The 20,143-nt window shown below is 40.4% G+C and overlaps 1 protein-coding gene across 1 annotated transcript in view; it reads left to right on the top strand.

The window, feature by feature from the left end:
* The window catches only part of LOC136134558 (S-adenosyl-L-methionine-dependent tRNA 4-demethylwyosine synthase TYW1), a 151,861-nt gene that overhangs the window by 31,051 nt on the left and 100,667 nt on the right, over positions 1-20,143 (top strand). Inside the window, exons 8-9 of the mRNA XM_065892218.1 lie at positions 7,313-7,430; positions 11,891-11,943. Of these exons, the coding sequence (XP_065748290.1) occupies positions 7,313-7,430; positions 11,891-11,943 (171 nt within the window). The remainder of the gene's footprint in view (positions 1-7,312; positions 7,431-11,890; positions 11,944-20,143) is intronic.

Here is a 20,143-nt window from a genome sequence, read left to right as displayed (position 1 = left end):
TTGAAAATTTTTATAACTTGATCTGACCCTCTCTTTGGAGTTTCATTTAATTTAATACTCTGTTTACATATGTTTAAAAAACTCAAAGAATACAGTCCCCTGTCCCTATTCTTCTTAAATGTACTTTTCACAGGTCACTGCAGTTTACACTTTGACACTATTCTTCCAGGTATTTTACTGCCTTTACAAACACACCTGCATTTTGGTAGAACTTCGTTTTTTGGGCTACACAGAATAATTTTGTACTCCAAGTCTACAGACTACTTTTTTCCATTTAACATGACAGGTTTCCAGTCCTGTGATAGAGATCTGCCTAATTAATTTTAATGTTTATGTAGTAGTCCACAATTATGTCCCATAGTTATTTGACTCTTGTTGATTAACATTTAGGTGTTTCCTGATTTCTATAATGAGCACTCTCTTTTTTTAAAAAAAACCTATTTTAATTCCTAAATTGTACTTTTTTTTTTTCTTTCGGTTGTGCCATGTGGCTTGTGGGAGTTGCCTGACCAGGGATTGAACCTGGGCCACAGCAGTGACAGCGCTGAATCCTAACCACTAGGCCACCAGGGAACTCCCTATAATGAACACTCTTGCTCTTATATTTTTCATGACTGATAAACTTATCTTGAGTAAATTTGTAAAATTGAAATTTCTGGATCAAAGAGAATTTTATAATTTTGATGATATTTCTAAATTGCCCTGTAAAAAGCTGAAAACATTTTAATTTCTTCTTACTGCATGAGAGAGATGAGAATTCCTGTTTCTCTAAACCCTTGCCAACCCCCAGGTGTTCTCAATCTTCTAAATCTTACCAACCTGAAAGGTGAAAAATAATAACCTTAAAAAATAATAATTTGCATTTCTTTAATTTTGAGTGAGATTGAATGTATTTTTTTCCTGTGAAGCATCTCTGTCTACCTGGAGTTAGACAGACTACAAAGTCTGAGGGCACAGTTCCTGAGACTGCTTTCACTTCTGACACCAACTGCAAGTTTGGGGGGTCCTAAAAACCTCCCTCAGATTCAGTCATTTGCTAGAAAGACTCACAGAACTCCCTGAAAGCTGTCACCCTCATGATTACGGTTCATTGCTAGGAAGGGGTACAGGAAAAGCAGCCAAAGGAGGAGATGCATAGAGCAGAGTCTGGGAAGCATTCATTCATTGTCCTCAGGATGTGCTACCCTCTCAGCACGGATGCGTGACATGACACGTGGAGCATCGCCAACCTGGGAAGCTCACCTGAGCTTCGGTGTCCAGAGTTTTTATGGGGGCTTCATTATGTAGGCATACCTGATTGATTGATTGCTCATGGGGTTGGATCCAGCCTACAGCATAGTACCCCCAAAATTTGGCGTGAGTCACCCTAATAGCATAAACTGTCAAGTGCCTCTGAAGGGCCCACCATGAATAAAGATACTCCCAACACTCAGGAAGTTCCAGGGGGTTAGAGGTTACTTTCCAGGAACTGGGGAGAGGCCAGACTTCTCTTTGGGCAAGGCCACATTCTTTACTACACACTGTCCTATGCCCGTTCTTATATTGGGATATTTGGTTCCTTTTGTAGAGATCATAACCCAAAAATACTCTATGAGTGTAAAACTAAACTATAGAATCCAAAATTATTTTCCGAATTTAAAATTATGATTGTTCCTGTCGCAGCATTTTGTTACTTATTTCCTAATACTTTGTCTGTGTGTTGGTGTTGTCGCTGTCACTTCTAATAGCTTTTGTATTTTAGAAGCCCTGGCAGAGGAGCTGTTAAGAATGACAGGTTTGTGGGAGGTAGGTTCAGGTCCTGGGCCAGCCAGTTTGTAACTTGGCGCTCTTAGGGCAAAGCTTAATCTTCTCTGGCCTTAATCCCCGTGTCTGAGAAACGTGGACCATAACCTCTGCCTTCCTCACAGCGTTGTTGAGAGTCAGATAAGAACTGTGCATGAAAATGCATTACAGTCTCTGAGAGCCTGAGAGATTAAAATGAGAAGTAAATATGCTTAGACATTTTAAATTTGCTTATGCATTCTGCTAGAGTTGGTCGTTTAGTCTGTTTTCAGGTTTTCTGCTGTTGTAATTAGCACTGGTCTGAGACCTTTTTTACTTAAAAGAGAGTGTTGATATTTTCTTGGTTTATATTTTCCGCAAGTTGAGATACTGGGTCAAAGCAAATATATAATTGTATGACTCTTAATAAAAATCGGAGTGATTTTAAAAGGTTAAACTGTCTTGAAATGGGATAGATTTCAGTGCATGAGATGCCTGATTTAGGTAGATTTCTGGATCTTCCAAGTTAAGAGAAGATATTTATAGCTTTATTTGTAGTGGGTAAAGAGTTTGGGACAGTTTTTTTTCCAACTTCATTGAGATATGATTGACAAATAAAATTTTATGTACTTGGGTTGTACAATGTGATTTTTTTTTTAGGGTGTGTAATGTGACGTTTGATATGTGTGTACAATGCTTAACCACAGCCCACACATCCCCACTTCATATTGCTAACATTGTGTGTGTGTGTGTGTATGTGTGTGTGTGTGCGCGCGCGTGCGCGCTGAGAACACACAAGATGTACTTTCAGCAAATTTCACAGGTACTGTAAAAGTTTGGAATACTTTGCGGGTCCATTTTTTTCCTTTGCTTTTTCCTCTTATGTCCATTAGAGGGCACTGGAGAAAAAGCACTAAGGAAAAATTTGGATGTCCATGTAAATTATTTTTTGAAGTGAAATGATTTTGGACTTTATGAACTTTAAGCAGCTGGCTTATGATATTTCAGGTTTCTCATAGAAATCACTCATAAAATCATCAGATCTAGGGGAAAAAATATATATATTTCCAACTTCAGTGCAGCATGAAAATAACCGCCCCGTTTCTTGCTTTTCATTATTTTTAGGTTACAGCAGGGTTTCCAGATGTGTCCTGTGTGTTCATTTGATATTGGAGACAGTATACTAAAATTCAGTGATGGATGTTATTACTGCTTGGCTCTTCTTTTTTGTGTCTCCGGGGAGCATTTTCTTTGGGGTCCATCCACGCAGATTCCTGAGCTGCTTTCTGCCTGTTCATCATTCTAGATCACATTAATTGCCTTAGTTGTTACTGCAGAGGAAGCAGTACGCTCCATTACCTAAAAGCATCAGCTGTAGAGTTGGGCCAGAGCACTCCTACTGTAAGACCTCTTTTGAATCATATTCACTAACTTTCATGTGTCACAGTATCTCAGCTTGTGTGTCTGGGCAAGTTATTTCACTCTGTGTGTTAGAGTGGGAGACGATAACAATAACTGCTTTATAAAGTTGTTTTGAAGATGCAATAAGTTAATCCATCTAAAGCCTTTATTTTATTGCCTGCCACATAGTATATCCTTGATAACTAATAAACGATTATTGTCTAAGGAGATATCTTCAAATGGGATACGTTTGGTCTGACTAGAACACCACCATGGTTTCTACCCCCCTCCCTCTGCAGCAAGGCAGTAATTCTAGGGCCAAAGAGAATTTGAAGGGTGGGGGTGAGAACTGAGAACAAGAGAGCTAGAGTTTGAAACATTGCACATGCCATGTGCCGAGGGGATGGGGTGTTAGGGGAATATGGCAAGGTTGGGGAACTCTCTAAGCAGTTTGGTATGTTAAGAGTGGAGTGCGGTGGGGATGTGTGGAGAGGTGAAATAGAGTAGGAAGGCAGGGGCAGGATCCTGGACGCCTTTTCCTCCTCTGTCAGGAGAGTGTGAGCTTTGTCCTAAAGGCAGTGGGAAGCAATGTGAATTGATTGAATAGGATGAGTGGGCTGGAGGTGTGGGGAGAGAGAGCTCCAGGGTAGGTTCAGACGATTAGGAGCAATCAAGTACCCTAGATAATCTCATTCAGTCCTCACAAAGACCCTGGTATTGTACTGTCACCTCCACTTTATCATTTTACAGGGCAGGACACAAGCTTAGAGAAGCAAAGCAATTTGTCCAGAGTCGGATGGGGTGGGACCAAGCCCAGGCTCCATCTCTTTGTCTCCCTCCCCTTTGCTGCCTCCCCAGAAGGGAAGCTGAGGAGTTCGGTTAGAGAACAAGGAGTCAGGAAGAGCCTGCCAAGGCTTAGGTTGTTTATTTTGTTTCTCTCGTGTTGTGCTTCTAAATGTAAAGCAGATTGCTACTTGTTTTCTTCCTGCAGTAAATAAATGTTGCTAAAATACTCCCCACAGCATGTTCTGGTTAAGCGGACGAACAGTGGCATCAGTATCATTAGTTTTGGAAATGAAGGCGGATGCTTGGTAATTACTCACCAGAGAAGCATTTCAGTCTACAAAAGGAGCTCAGTGTGTCCAGTTGTGATTATAAGGCTGCATAGTACTGCAGTGTAACAACGTGGAGCTGGTTCTCCTTTCATAATTATTTTTAAGGCTTTAAGTGTTGAATTCACCCTCAAATGTAAGGTGACGTCTCTTCAACCCCAAGGTTGGCACTTAACCAACTAGGTGGAAGTTTTACCTTAAAGTCTTTAACAAATCCCCTTTTGTCTTGTTTTTATCCTAGGCAATATTGGGGTGGTACTGTGGTTTCTGGGATGAAGGTGTGAAAATGAATTAGGTAATATTGTATAATACCTTTTTCTTTCTTTTTTTTTTTTTTTTAAGAGAATTGGTACCACTTTTTGGCTCCCATTACTACAGCAGATTCATATATTTCCGTCTATTTATAAAGAACTTTTCACTTATTTATAGTCATTTTCCTAAGTGCCTAGGAAGTGAGCTTATAATCAGTTTTCCGTTCTGCGTATCAGAAAATAGCAGCTTGGAGAGGGCATGCATTTTCTTTCAAGACAAATGTGATGGGTTTGGGAGTTGGGGAGGGGTGGAAGGTTGGAGACACGGCTATTGCAGTTGTCCCTTAGGTGAAACCAAGGCTGGGGGCAAAAGCAGTGGCATTGTGGTTGGAGAGAACCCATACGTTGAGAATTAAAAGTTTAGAACTTGATCACGCGTTGCCCAATGGGTGTGCAGGAGAGGAAGGAATCCAGATTGACCAGTTCTGGGATCTTCATTTATTTCTGCTTAGACTATGTAACGGCTATAAAAAAATAAATAAAAATATACGGGTCCTATGTCAGTTGTTATGTTGTTATATTCTGGGCAGACGGGAAAATGTCTGCAGATAGGAGATTAGAATTAGAATTTGAATGGGGCTTTGCACTTCCTTGGAGAGTGCTGTGAACCATTGTATTTCTTTTCAGAAATGGAGTTACTGCTGCATATGCAAGATAGGACTAAACTGTCATAGAGGGAAAGGATGATAAGATTTTGCCCTGAATACCCAAGACCTTTAATCATAGCCGCTGCTCTCTTTCCATGTGAATTACGTGTCCAGATGATTGAATCTGGAGTAGCTGCACTCACATTTTATAATAGATAATTTCTCTAGTGTTGGGACATCGACAGTGTTCAATGGCCATTCTTTTTTTTTTTTAAATAAATTTATTTATTTTTGGCTGTGTTGGGTCTTTGTTGTGGTGCGTGGGCTTCTCATTGCGGTACGCGGGCCTCTCACTGTTGTGGCCTCTCCCGTTGCGGAGCACAGGCTCCAGACGCTCAGGCTCAGCGGCCATGGCTCACGGGCCCAGCCGCTCTGTGGCATGTGGGATCTTCCTGGACCGGGGCACGAACCCGTGTCCCCTGTATCGGCAGGCGGACTCTCAACCACTGCGCCACCAGGGAAGCCCTTGAGGGCAGATATTGCCACCTGCTATCAATTCTTGCATGATTAGTAGGGAATTACAGTAACTTGCTTCGGAATTACTTCAGAGACATTTAAATGCTCTCAAGGTCAAGATTAGTTCACTTTGCTCCATCACAAGACTTCCTTGGAACTCAAGCTCACATCTTTGCTTTTAGGTCTGAAATAGACTTAAAAAAAAAAAAAAGAACAAGCCATAGGATTCTTTTTTTTCTTTCTTTCTTTTTAAAAAATATTTATTTCTTTATTTGGTTGCACTGGGTCTTAGCTGCGGCAGGCAGGCTCCTTAGTTGCAGCATGTGAACTCTTAGTTACGGCATGCATGTGGGATATAGTTCCCTGACCAGGGATTGAGCCCAGTTCCCCTGCATTGGGAGCATGGAGTCTTATCCACTGTGCCACCAGGGAAGTCCCTGGTGGGACAGCAAATCCCTTTTCACCTCCTGCCCAGGTTCAAACATGGATCATCCTACTTTTTCTGTGTTAGTTTGACACAGACGCGAGACATCATGTCATCTGTGAGGTGTTGTCACTTTTAGGTAGAAAGGGCGTTGTTTTGAGTCTGCTCATTGATTCACTGGGGTCTAGACACTGAAAATGGACAGGCACTGAGGGTAGTTTAGGGCTCGGTGGTAGGGCTCCTGCTCAGGTGACTTATTTTGGTTCTGCAGCTCTCAGTAAGATCTGATGAATGTCTCCTCTCAAGTGGGTTGTCTCAAAATGATTAATTAGCACTTTAACCGTCTTCCAAAAAGGTATTGAGATAACTTTAATATGTATATACATGTAATGAGATTTAAAAAGAGAGGAAGAAATCAATGTAAACGGTGAATGGGGGTCATCTTGTAATATGACGTCACTGACAGAATATAAGACAAGGATGATGCAAGGCCTGATACAGTGATCAGAGTTGTGCTGTGAATTTTCTAGTGGCCAAAGTCAAAAGGAAACACAGTTTTATATTATCCTTCAGATTTATTTCTATCACTGAAGACAAATTTTCACCATGGGATCTTCTGTAAGAAGCTTTTGGGGCTGCAGGTGGAGGTGGTGGAGTGACTTGGGTTCTGAGCAGGTGGCTGGGCAGCTCAGAGCAATTTTTTGACTTGTTTTTGGGGTTTGCAGATGTTATAACCAGCACTACTATAATTTAGTGAAGTCCTATTATGTATCAGGCATTGTGCCAGGTAATTTTGTTTCATTTAATCTTCAACACAGTTCTGCTCCATAGATATTTCTTTTCTCTCTTTTCAGGTGAGGAAATTGAAATTTAGAGAAATAACTTGCTGAAATTGGGCAGCTATCTGTGCTCAGATTGTGAAAACTATTTGACATCTAGATAAGTGGATTATTGATTTATGTTTTGTGGATGTATGTGTTTGAATATGTAGTTACTTTTTTTGGGGAAAAAAAAAAAGCCCCTGGTGTGTCTTTAGCTCAGTGTGTGACTGGAAATGTGATCACTTGGAAGAGAACAGGTTTATGGGCTGTGTGGTTCGTGATGAACCCTTTTATCCATGCTACGTGTGTATGATTGTCGTGCTGTTATTTCCCTTGCCCATTACCAATTCTGGGTTTCATTCTTTTCATTTTAATACAGAGAGAAAAGGAGCGGCAGGAAGGGGAAACTAGTTTGATCAGGAGCACAGTGAAGAATGAAGCCGGTGAAAGAAGAGCTATGATAACTCCTGCTCTCCGAGAAGCCCTTACTAAACAAGGTGAAAGTCCTCAAGAACTGTTATAATTCTACACTCTTAAGCATTCTAAAAGAGGAAACATAAAATAGGGATTGCCAGGAGGAACAAAGATAAGGAAGTCCCGCTATAGTTGGCTCAGCTGCTGTGTGGTCGTGGCAGGTGTAGCTGTTTAAGGAGTCACGGTCTTGTTTCTGTGGATCACTTGTGTGTTGGCTGCCTGGACCAGCAAGGGTTCTTCTTCGCTTGGCTTATTGGGATGGTACTTTACCATCATTGAGGCTCAGGTATGCAGATGGAAGGTGCAGTCATTGGCTTCTTTACACGTCACTGTTTATTAAGGGGAAATTATTAAACCTCATATGATATTAGGCTGGGTTAATGAGAAGTGTTTTATGTAGAAGTATATCTGGATTTCTGTGGTCCTACCTTATGAAGAAGGCTGCGATTGAATGAACGAATGATATTGGTTTCCTGTAGAAGAAAGAGTAATAAACTGGGGGTGAGTAGACCGACTTCCTTCCCTCCCTCCCTCTTTCTATAATTATTGAGATCCTTTTATGTGACAGTTCCAGCAATGCAGAGGAACTTAAGATACTTGACATATCTCCTTCAAGGAGCTCTCAACTTATTAGAGGAGACAGACAAAAATATACAGATTTTTTTACATAGAAATATATATGCCTTTTTTTTTTTTTTTTTTTTTTGCGGTACACGGGCCTCTCACCATTGTGGCCTCTCCCGTTGTGGAGCACAGGCTCCGGACGCGCAGGCTCAGTGGCCATGGCTCACGGGCCCAGCCACTCCGCGGCATGTGGGATCTTCCCAGACCGGGGCACGAACCCGTGTCCCCTGCATCGGCAGGAGGACCCTCAACCACTGCGCCACCAGGGAAGCCCTATATGCCTTTTCATTCGAGTAGAATAAAGTGATTTTTTTTTATGTCAAATCATATTTAATACTTCTGATTACTGTTCAGTTTGTCAGTATTCATGCAAAATTAAGTCTCATTCATATAGGAATAAAGTGATTTTTATAATAGGTTTAAATCTGTCATCTTGCTGTTTGTTTTCTACTTGTCTCATGTGTTCTTTGATTTCCTTTCTCTTGTTTTACTGCCTTCTTTTATATTGTTTTTTAAATAATATGATTCTGTTTTACATCCTTTGTTAGGATGTTTTGTTCCTTAGTGGTTGCTTGAGGTTTTATACTATACTGTATCACGGTATATCATCACGTGGTGTTATACCACTTCATGTAAAGTGGAAGAACCTTCAGTACTTCTGTTTTCGCCCTCCTCAACCTCTATGCCATTGTTTTCATACATTTTACTTCTACACATGTTTTAAGCCCTGTACTGCATTGCTGTTCTTTTGGTTTAAACAGTTATCTATTACAGATTTAAATAATTAGGAAAAAATTTTATATATTGACTCATGTAGTTACTACTTTTGGTACTTATCATTCCTCTGTGTAAATCCGTGCTGTCTGATGGCCTTTTCCTTCTGCCTGAAGGACTCCTTTTTGCATTTCTTGTAGTGTGGCTTTGTTGGTGATGAATTTTTTCAGCTTTTGTATATCTGAAAAAGGCTTTCTTTTGCCTTCATTTTTGAAGGACTTTTTTTGTTATTTAATTTTATTTTATTTTTGAAGGATGAAGGATATTTTTTGATGTGTCTAGAATTGGCAGTTTTTTTCTTTTTTGCACTTTAAGGGTGTTATTCCACTGTCTGCTGGATCATGGTGCTTCTCATGAGGGCTCTGCAGTCATCTTTTGTTCGTTCCTTTCAAATGTAATGTTTTTTACCCCCTGATTTTCTTCTGACAACTGATTTTGAATGATTTTAATTATAATATGTCTCAGTGTAGTTTTCTTCCTGCTTCTTGGGATTTGTTGAGCTTCTTGGTTCTGTGGATGTATAGTTTTAATCAAATTTGGACAAATTTTGGACATTATTTCTTCAAATATTTTTCTGCCACCCCCTCTCTTTCTTCTTTTTGGGGACTCCAATTACATGTATAATAGGCCACTTGAATTTGACCCATAGCTCTCAGATGTGCTTTTCATATTTTAAAATTATTTTTTCTGTCCTGCTTTACCTGACTGGATAGTTTCTATTGCTGTCTTCAAGTTTAACTCAGTAATCTTTTCGTCTCTAAGTTGAATCTTCTAGTAATTCTATCCAGCGTGTTTTTCCAGCTTAGATGTAGCTTTCATCTCTAGAAGTTCAGTTTAGGTCTTTTTCTATCTTCCATGTCTCTACTTAACTTTCAGAGCTTATGGAATACAATTATAACTTTTAATGTCCTTATCTGCCAACATCTGTGTCATTTCTGGGTCAGTTTTGGCTGCTGGATTATCCTCTCCATTATTGATCATGTTTTCCTATCTTTTTTGCATGCTTGGTAGTCTTTGATTGGATGCCAGCTCTAATTTTATGTTTTTGGGTCCTGGATATTTTTGAATTCCTATCAACGTTCTTGAGCTTTGTTCTGGGATGAAGATAAATTACTTGGAAACAGCTTGAGCCTTTTCATCTTGCTTTTATGATTTGTTGGGTGAGACCAGAGCTGGCTCACTATACAGCTAATTTTTTCCCCCACCATTGAGGCAAAACACTTCTGTGTACTCTGCCCAGTGCCTTGGAATCTTGAGGTTTTCTGTCTGACTGGTAGGAACAGGCACAGTTCCCAGCTGGCTGTGAGTACCAGGCATGCCTTTAATCTTTTCAGATGGTTCTTTCCCATTATTGGGTAGTTTTTCTCTCACGTATGCACTAAGCAGTACTCAAGCAAGTACTTACAGGAATCCTCCGCAGACCCTTGAGTTCAATCTCTGTGTAGCTTTTGTCTCTCCAGTACTCAGTCTTGCAAACTTTAGCCACAGGGGCTCCCCTCTCTACTTCCGTGTCCTCAGCTTGGGGAGAATACTGAGCTCTGCTTGTGTCGTCTCTCCCTGCTGCACAGCCTGGCAACTTTCAAGGCAGTAAGCTTGGGTAGTGGTAGGGCTCAGCCTTGTTTGTTTCCCATCTCTCTTGGATCATCTTCCTTTGTTGCCTGATGTTTTGTATTCTGAAAACTGTGGTTTCATGTATTTTGCCCAGCTTTTGGTATTTCAGGTGGGAGAGTAAATCCTCTGTTACTCCGTCTTGGTTACAGGCAGAATCCTGCACTGCAATGTTAGTAACTGCGTTGTGTGTATTGTGGTCAGCTACAGGGCTCTCCATCCTATACTGTGCAGTCTTTTCATACCTACCTAAATGCAGAATTTTGTAGAATCCTATGTATCTTGGGAGAGAAAGATATAAAGAACTAATATAATACAGTGTGATTTCTATGATAGTGGTATGAGCAACATATAATGTAGGAGTCCAAAAGAACTAGAATTTTCTCTGGGGATCTTTTAAATGCTTATTCTGTATCTGAGATTAGCTGATCAGTTGGACTCGGTTCTATCTTCAAGTAGATAAGCAGTGCTTTATTTATATGTGAGATGTTTACATAAATGTGGAAGAGGATAGAAGACAAAGCCCTGTAATGTTGCCACTAGAGACTTGTAATCCAAATTGACTTTGTTCCATTAATCATCACCCTATGAATATGGATGTTTAACCAGCCACTGATCCACTTATGCCATCATCCAGACAGTATTTCTCCATTTACCTCGTTTATCTGCAAGTCAAGAGTCTTTTTGTGCAAGAGACTCGTGATAATTGCGGCTATTACTTGAAGCCTCATGAGAAACTTTATTAAATGTTTTCTGAAATCAGAATTTTCTACTTGTTTGCTCTACTAGTTTGTTAAAATAAGGAAATGTGATTGCTTTGGCGTGGCTTTTCCATGCTTTTCGTGTCTTACGTGGGTCAAAATATTTAAATAGGTTGTGGAGCGGTGCTGAGAATTTATGTCAGGTTCCTAGAATTTGATTTTTCCCACTTTTGGGGGCAATATTTATTTTAATCTCCTGTTGCCCATCTGATTCTTTATTTATTTTTGAAGATTATTGATGACAGTTCCCCGGTCGTTCATTGTACTGAAATATACTGTTAGTTGTTTTTGCTGTATGGTCCAGTGCATGGTTCATTTTCATAAGTGTTTCTTGGGTCTTTGAAAAACATGTGCATCCTGTAGTTGTTGAGTGCAGTGCTCTCTATGTCCTTGATTGAGTTTACTGTGTTGCTTCAGATCTTAGAGCTCTATTGAGTTTTAATCTATGAGATCTGTTATATACTGAGAGATCTTAAAATATCTCCCTGTGATTTTGGATTAGCTTATTGTTTCTTTATGTATTTTGAGTCTGTGTTGTTAGATGCATACATGTTTTATATTGTATTATCATCCTGGTGAATTAAACCTTAGTGGCATTGGATTGTTGTCTATCATTATTTAAACAAAGAAAAATGACTTTGCTACAGTTTTATAATCACTTTTTGATATGAGGTTTTGAATCAGTTCAACTTTGTGTTCCCTGTTTTTTCATTCAGGTTATCAGTTGATTGGGAGCCACTCTGGGGTGAAGCTTTGCAGGTGGACAAAGGTATTTGTTTTTATTCAAATATTATTTCTGTGTTATGCAACTTTTATATGGCTACTATATGCAACAAATTTTACCATTTTAAAGGTATAATTTACATTTAATAAACTGTAATGATTTTGAATGAATTAGTTAAGAGTTTAGCTTTTTTTTTTAACCTTTTGGTCATGACGCATGGCATGTGGGATCTTAGTTCCCCGACCAGGGATCAAACCCGTGGCCCTTGCATTGGAAGCATGGAGTCTTAACCACTGGACTGCCAGGGAAGTCCAAGTTCAGCATATTTTGATGGATGTAAAAACCCTTATCCACCACCTGAATTAAGCTCTAGACTACTTTCCTCACGCCGATAAATTCACTTATGCCCATTTCTGGTCAACACCCCCTCCTCCACAGCCAGGCAACAGTTGTTCTCGTTGCTATCACTGTAGTTTAGTTTTGCCTGTTGTAGAATTTCACATGAATAGGACCATATAATGTGTAGCTTTTTGCAAGTCGCTTCTTAAAGTCAACATAAGGTTTCAGAGATGTATCCACATATAATGTGTATCAGTAGTTCATTCCTTTTTATTGGTGAGTACTCTTCAGTAGTATGGGCATACCACAGTTTTCAGTCTGTTGATAGCTATGTGAGTTGTTCTCAGTTTTTGGCTATTATGAATAAAACGGCTATGAATGTGTTTGTACAGAGGTTTTTTTGGTGAACATATGTTTCGATTTGATTTGGGTACATACCTAGGAGTGGAATTGTTAAGTCGTAGGGCAGGTATATATTTAACTTTATAAGAAACTCCCCGTCTGTGTTCAGTGTGGTTGTACTATTTTATACTTGCATCAGCAATTTATGAAAGTTGCTCCATATTCTCATCATCATGTGGGATTACACATCTTTTTCCTGATGAGTGTGAAGTGGTACTATTTTGGTTTTAATTTACATTTTGCTGATGACTATCAATGATGAGGAGCACCTTTTCATGTGCATATTGGCCTTTCATAGTTGTGAAGTGTCTGTTCAGATATTTTACCCAAGTTGAGTTGTCTGACTTTGTATTATTGACTTGTAGGAGTTCTCTATATATTGTGGATATGAGTGTTTTGCCTGATGTTCAGTATGATTATTTTCTCCTAGTCTGTGGCTTCCTTTTTCATTTTCCTAGTGGTATCTTTTTTTTTTTTTTTAAATTAGTTTTATTTATTTTTGGCTGTGTTGGGTCTTCGTTTCTGTGTGAGGGCTTTCTCTAGTTGTGGCAAACGGGGGCCGCTCTTCATCGCGGTGCGCAGGCCTCTCACTATCGCGGCCTCTCTTGTTGCGGAGCACAGGCTCCAGACACGCAGGCTCAGTAGTTGTGGCTCACGGGCCTAGTTGCTCCGCGGCATGTGGGATCCTCCCAGACCAGGGCTCGAACCCGTGTCCCCTGCATTAGCAGGCAGATTCTCAACCACTGCGCCACCAGGGAAGCCCCCCTAGTGGTATCTTTTAATTTTTTTTTAAAATTAATTAACTAACTCATTTATTTTTGGCTGTGTTGGGTCTTCATTGCTGCGTGCGGGCTTTCTCTAGTGGCAGCAAGCAGGGGCTACTCTTCATTGCGGTGCACAGGCTTCTCATTGCGGTGGTCTCTCTTGTTGCGGAGCATGGGCTCTAGGCACGTGGGCTTTAGTAGTTGTGGCACGTGGGCTCATTAGTTGTGGCTCATAGGCTCTGGAGTGCAGGCTCAGTAGTTGTGGCACATGGGCTTAGTTGCTCCGCGGCATGTGGGATCTTCCTGGACCAGGGCTTAAACCCATGTCCCCTGCATTGGCAGGTGGATTCTTAACCACTGTGCCACTAGGGAAGTCCCTCTTTTGAAGTTTTTAATTTGAATAAAGTCCAATTTATCATTTTTTTTGTATGGTTAATATTTTTTGTATTTTAAGAAATCTTTGTCAGCTTTAAGGTCACAAGGATAGTCTGTGTTTTCTTTTGGAAGCTTCATATATAGTTTTAACTTTTATGTTTGGGTCTGTGAATTAATTTTTATGAATGGTATAAGGTAAAGGTCAAGATTGTTCCTTCCTACCACCAGCCCCCTATATGGATATTCGGGTGTTTTAGTATCATTTGTTGAAAAAGATTTTCCTTCCACCATTGAATTACTTTTAGGGCTTTGTAGAAAATTCAGTCAACTATATGGGTAGGCCTGTGTCTGGACTGCTCTTATGCTGTTGCATTGATGTGTTTGTCTATCCTGAAGCCGGTACCACATTGTCTTGATTACTCTGGCTTTGTAATAAGTCTGAAATCATGCAGTATAAGTTCTCTGTATTGTTTTTTAATTTTCAAGATTGTTTCCCCTCTTCTGGGCCTTTTGCATTTCCATATACATTTTAGGATCAGCCTGTGAATTTCTCTTGTTTGTATTTGTTCTGTTTTCTTAGATTCTATATTTGTCTGTTTGTCATCTCTTCACCATAGGGTCAATTACATGAACTGTAATTTCTTATTTTCTGCATTCTTGATGCTCTGCAGTTGTATAGAGACTGCCCCTCCCCGGGGCCAGTTCCTAAAGATTAACAGCAGCTTGCCTCGAGCATGCCTTTCATATGTAATTCTGAATCTGTAGCTTTCACCTACCTCCTTATCTAACTCTCTCACCTACCAAGCCAGTATTTTCCCTGTCCTAAATCATCCCAGGCCCAGCTACCAGAAAACTGGAGATAGCCTTGTAGCTCAAAGCCCACTGGAATAATTCATACTAGCCAGTCCTGCACTGTTTACTTTGCTCTGCCTTTCCTTTCCTGAGGAAACTCCAGTAAAAGCTCTGGCCCAGGCTTCCCCCTCGCTCCTCTGTCTCCTGAACAAACCCTGTGTGGTGTGGTGTGCACCCTTCTCTTGGGATATGTAAGTAATATATTCCTTCAATAGCACTGGCCTATGTTGGCACTCAGTCACCTCCATAAATTAAAATCCTATGGGCACAAATAAGATAGCATTAAAAATTATTTTATTTTTAAATGAAAATACAGTCACAGTATTGTTAGTTTCAGATATATGACATAAGTTGATATTTGCATACGTTATGAAAGGATCACCACGATAAGTCTAGTAACCATCTGTCCCGCTACAAAGTTATTACAATATTGTTGACCATATTCCTTCTGTTGTATATTATATTCCTGTGATGTATTTATTATGTAGCTGGCGGTTTGAACTTCTTAATTCCCTTCACCTGGTTTGTCCATCCTCTCTCCTCTCCCTTCTGGCAATGACCCATTCTCTGTATGTGAGTCTGTTTTCATTTTGTTTTGTTTGTTTGTTTTGTTTTATAGATTCCACATATGAGTGAGATCATGTGGTATTTGTCTTTCTCTCTCTGACTTACTTTACTTACCATAGTACCCTCAAGGTCCATCCATGTTGTTGCAAATGTCAAGATTTCATTCTTTTTTATGATTGAGTAATATCCCATTGTGTGCGCACGCGCGCACACGCACACACACACACACACACACACACACCCCACAGTTTCTTTATCCATTCCTCTATCAATGGTCACTAAGGTTGCTTCCATATCTTGGCTTTGTAAGTAATGCTCCATTGAACATCGGAGTGCATATATCTTTTCCAACTACTGTTTTTGTTTTCTTTGGGTAAATATCCAGCAGTGAAATTCCTGTATCATATAGCAGTTCTATTTTTATTTTTTTGAGGAACTTCCATACTGTTCTCCATAGTGGCTGCACCAGTTTACAGTCACACCAGCAGTGCATGAGGGTTCCTTTTTCTCTGCATCCTCTCCATCACTTATTATTTGTTGTCTTTTTGATGATTCTGAAAGATGTGAGGTGGTAGCTCATTGTGGTTTTGATTTGCATGTCCCTGATGATTAGTGCTGTTAATCATCTTTTCATGTGTCTGTTGGCCATCTGCACTTCCTCTTTGGAAAAATATCTACTCAGGTCCCCTGCCCATACTTTATTTTTAAAGTTTTATTATTTTTTTTGGCTGCGTTGGGTCTTTGTTGCTGCTTGCGGGCTTTCTCTAGATGTGGCAGGCGGGGGCTACTCTCCATTGTGGTGCACAGGCTTCTTCTTGCGGTGGCTTCTCTTGTCGCAGAGCACAGGTTCTAGGCACAAAGGCTTCAGTAGTTGTGGTTTGCGGGCTCTAGGGTGCAGGCTCAGTAGTTGTGGTGCACGGGCTCAGTTGCTCCGCGGCATGTGGGATCTTCCCAATCCAGGGATCAAACCCATGTCCCCTGCATTGGCAGGCAGACTCTTAACCACTGTGCCACCAGGGAAGCCCCCCCCCCCCGCCCATTCTTTAATCAGGTTGTTTGTTTGTTTGTTGTTATTAAGTTGTATGTGTTTTTATGTATTTTGGATATTAACCCCTTATTGGATATATTGTTTGCAAATATCTTCTCCCATTTAGTAGGCTGCTTTTTTTGTTGTTGATAGCTTCCTTCACTGTGCAAAAGAGTTTTAGTTTGATATAGTCCCATTTGTTTATTTTTGCTTTTGTTTCCCTTGCCTTAGGAGACAGATCCAAAAAATATTGCTAAGATTGATGTTAAAGAGCGTGCCACCTATGTTTTCTTCTAGGAGTTTTATGGTTTCAGACCTTACATTTAAGTCTTTGATCCATTTTGAGTTTATTTTTGTATATGGTGAGAGAAAATAGTTCATTTTGATTCTTTTGCATGTAGCTGTCCAGTAATCCCAACATCATTTACTGAAGAGGCCGTCTTTTTCCCATTGTGTATTCTTGCCTCCTTCGTAGATTAGTTGACCGTGTAAGTGTAGGTTTATTTCTGGGTTCTCTATTCTGTTCCTTTGATCTATGTGGGTAGATTGGAAACAGAACTGGTAGTAAGAGTGGTTGAGGGAAGTGAGGTGGACCTCTGGTGACACTTTCAGAGTAAGATTTAAAGATGACAGGCAACCCCAAAATAAACAAGTTCAATTTCAAATAATTATTGCAAGATAGACTTCTCATCATTGTGCTATAAAAATTAATACATAAAATGACCACACTAACTTTATAAACAACTTTGATTAGTGAGAATCCTGCATTTCATATGTCTGTTAACTTAATATTTGGTTCCAAGTCTACCAAAGGCATCTCAAATCTCTTCTGTAATGTATTTATAGGTGACACCTACGAATATAACATGGGATACAGGTATTGTGTTGGTGACTTAAATACTAGAAACAGCATTGTTCTCTGTGACATGGTTTTTCAAAATGCTGAAATTTCTTATAAAAGCTTTGCATCAAAGAAAGTGTTTTCTTTCCTCATTTTACATAATAGCTTCATTCCTGGAAAATTCAGTGTATGGTAAAATGTGCAGAAAATACTTCATTGGTAAAATGAAGTTGGAATCTAAGCTTGGATGATTATAATAGGTTTTTCACAAGTATGGAGGTCTGGTGAGTCATTTGAAAGGAAGTGGATTAAAGGACACTTTTTGTGTGTGTGTTTGTGTGTGTGTGTGACTATCTTAAGCATTGCAGGAGATGTGAAACACTTGACCCCTCCCTTACTTTTTGCTAGTAGGGCCTCCCAATCATTTTGATAACAAAAGTATTTCCACAAATTTCCAAAATACCCCCCGGGGTAGTGTTGGCCCCATTGAGAACCTCTGCCCCAATCCATTTTCATTGCCACCCTCGAAGTTCAGGTTGTCCTCTTGAACGTTGCAACTAGCTTTTTTCCCTCTACTTCTGGCTTCCAGCGAATGCGCTCCCCCCCCTCAATTTACCTGACGTTAACCAGGTTAATCTCAAGTTCAGTTCTCATTTAGCCATTCCGTTTTCAGAGCCTATGGTGGCTCTTCGTTACTTCTTACTCAGTATATCAATTTGGATGTGTAATTGGCATCCTGAACTTAATGTGTCAGAAACGGAATTCCTGATTCCTCTCCTAAATCTGTTCCCCTCAGTCTTCACTCCAGCAGTTTATGGCAATGCTATCCTTTCAGTTGCTCAGGCCAAAAACCTGGGAGTCATTTATACTCTTCTGTTGTTTTTTTGTTTGTTTTTTTACCCTCCCACATCTATTCTGTGAGCAAATCTTTCAAAATATATCCAGAATGCAACTACTTACTTTTCACCTCTTGTACTCTTATACCTTGGTCCAAGTCACTGTCATGTATCCCTTTTATTATTTAAGTCATCTCCTGCCTGCTTTTCCTGGTTCCATTCTTGTCATCTCCACTGTCTGTTCCCTATACAGCAGCCAGATGTCTCACTCTTTCACTCAGAACCTCCAGGGGTTCCCATCTCACTCAGTCTGGTCTGCCATGCTCTGGTCCAGCCTTACTAGCCTTCGTGCTGTTTCCTGAATACACTGAACTCAGATTCCTCTCTGGCTTTCTGGTCTCTGTCTGCTCACTTAGATCTCTGCTCAGTGAGCCTCTATCAGAGAGGCTCTCCCTTGACCGCCTGATATAAAATAACAACCTTCCCTCCTATCCCCTTACACTGCTTGGAATTTCTCCATAGCAATTATTACCACTTAATAGATTATATCTTGTTTATTGTCTGTCTCCTCCCTTCCCTTTTCAGGTCCTCCCCAACCTAAGAGTCTTTGTTTTTCTTTCCAATACCAAAAACAGAGCCTGGCATGTAGTAAACATTTGTCAGATGAATTATATAAAGCCCTGAACCCGAGGAAGACCCTACTTAGTGTAGTTCTGATCTACTTGTTCAGTTTTATTTTCTGTTTTAACCTCCATACATCATGTGCTGCTTCTCTTCCCGGCTCTGATCTCACCTGGCTGAATCCTACCCATGTGTACCAGTCAGGAAAACAGAAACCATCCTGGGTACTTTAGCAAGAACAGATTTAATAAAGTAAATTAACTGACTGCTTACAAAGCCACTGAAAGGCCTGGGGTAGTGAAGGACAGAGAGAACTGCTTGCTTTGAGAAAGTCGAAAAGTGCTGGACTCACAGGACACTGCTGAAAGTGACCTGAGATGTTGGCAACATTAAAGCAAATGTTTCCCAGGAGCTTGCTTGGAAGCTGCTGCAGACTCAGTGTTTGTTGTATGCCCTTGTGTCTGCCAGCTGCTGCCGGGGAGGAATAATGGTTTCTCCTTTCTTGCCATCTAAATCTTGCATAAATGGCTTTTCTTGGTGGAGTCTAAATCAGAACCCCTTGGGCAAGGGAATCTGAGAAATACGGTGTTAGGGCTCCTTACCCCCTGCTTAGAAGCGCAGGCACAGGACTCAGTATTAACAGCATGGTCTACCTCTTTGGATACTCAGCATCTGTACACACCCTTCTACCTGTATTTATGTTTTCAATCCATAATATAAATAAAACATTTGCTTGTGCCTAACCTGTTGCAACTGTTATTCATGCAAGGAAGGATGTACTCACCCTCTCCTTTCACTCTCTTTTGAGATCCTCTAACCTAAGGATGACTTTATAAGGTTAACTGCCACTGACCCATCTTATATAAACAGTTGGAGGGGAGGAGAAACAATTATATATATCCAAACAAGGAAGATAATGTGTATATTTATAACTCTGCTCATATTCACACTTGGTCACCTGGTCATGGTTGGTATTTATACCTTCCTTCTTCCACGGGGCAGGCCATGTTCCCTCTCCCACTCAGAGTTACTGGGGCTGCCCAGGGCCATTGGCCAGAGGGACTCTGCCACACGAGCAGCCTGCTCTGGGAAGCCTGCTGGCCTGAGACTTGCCTCCTCCATTGAGAGACCTCTAGTGGGTCACCCTGGAGAAACCTCTTTCACCCACTCTGATGCTACCAGCGGAGATCAATGGGAGCCCAAGCAAAATTTCAATGCAAAGCCTCTGAAAATTAAACTGCCGTTGGAGCCACAGCATACAAAAATAGTCCAGGACCTGCAGGCTCAACCTAAACAAAGTGCCTGCTGCTAAAATGAAAGAATGAAATAGGATCTAGAGCCTCCTAACATAGTAGACAAAATGTCTAGGATGCAGTAAAAAAAAATCGCCTGTCATTCCAAGAACCGTGAAAATCACAACTTGAGCAAAAAAAGATAATGAACTGAAACCAACACCAGATGAATCAGATGGTGGAATCATCTGACAAGGATTTTAAAGCAGCTGTCATAAAAATGCTTCAGCAATCAGTTACAAAGTCTCTTGAAACAAATGAAAGAATAAAAAATCTCAGCAAAGAAATGGAAGTTATAAAAGGAACCAAGAAGGAATTATAAAATTGAA

This window comes from Phocoena phocoena, chromosome 15, assembly GCF_963924675.1.
Source record: "Phocoena phocoena chromosome 15, mPhoPho1.1, whole genome shotgun sequence".
Taxonomy (NCBI): Eukaryota; Metazoa; Chordata; class Mammalia; order Artiodactyla; family Phocoenidae; genus Phocoena; species Phocoena phocoena.
The sequence above is the reverse complement of the archived record's forward strand: the minus strand, read 5'-3'. Positions and strand labels throughout refer to the sequence as shown.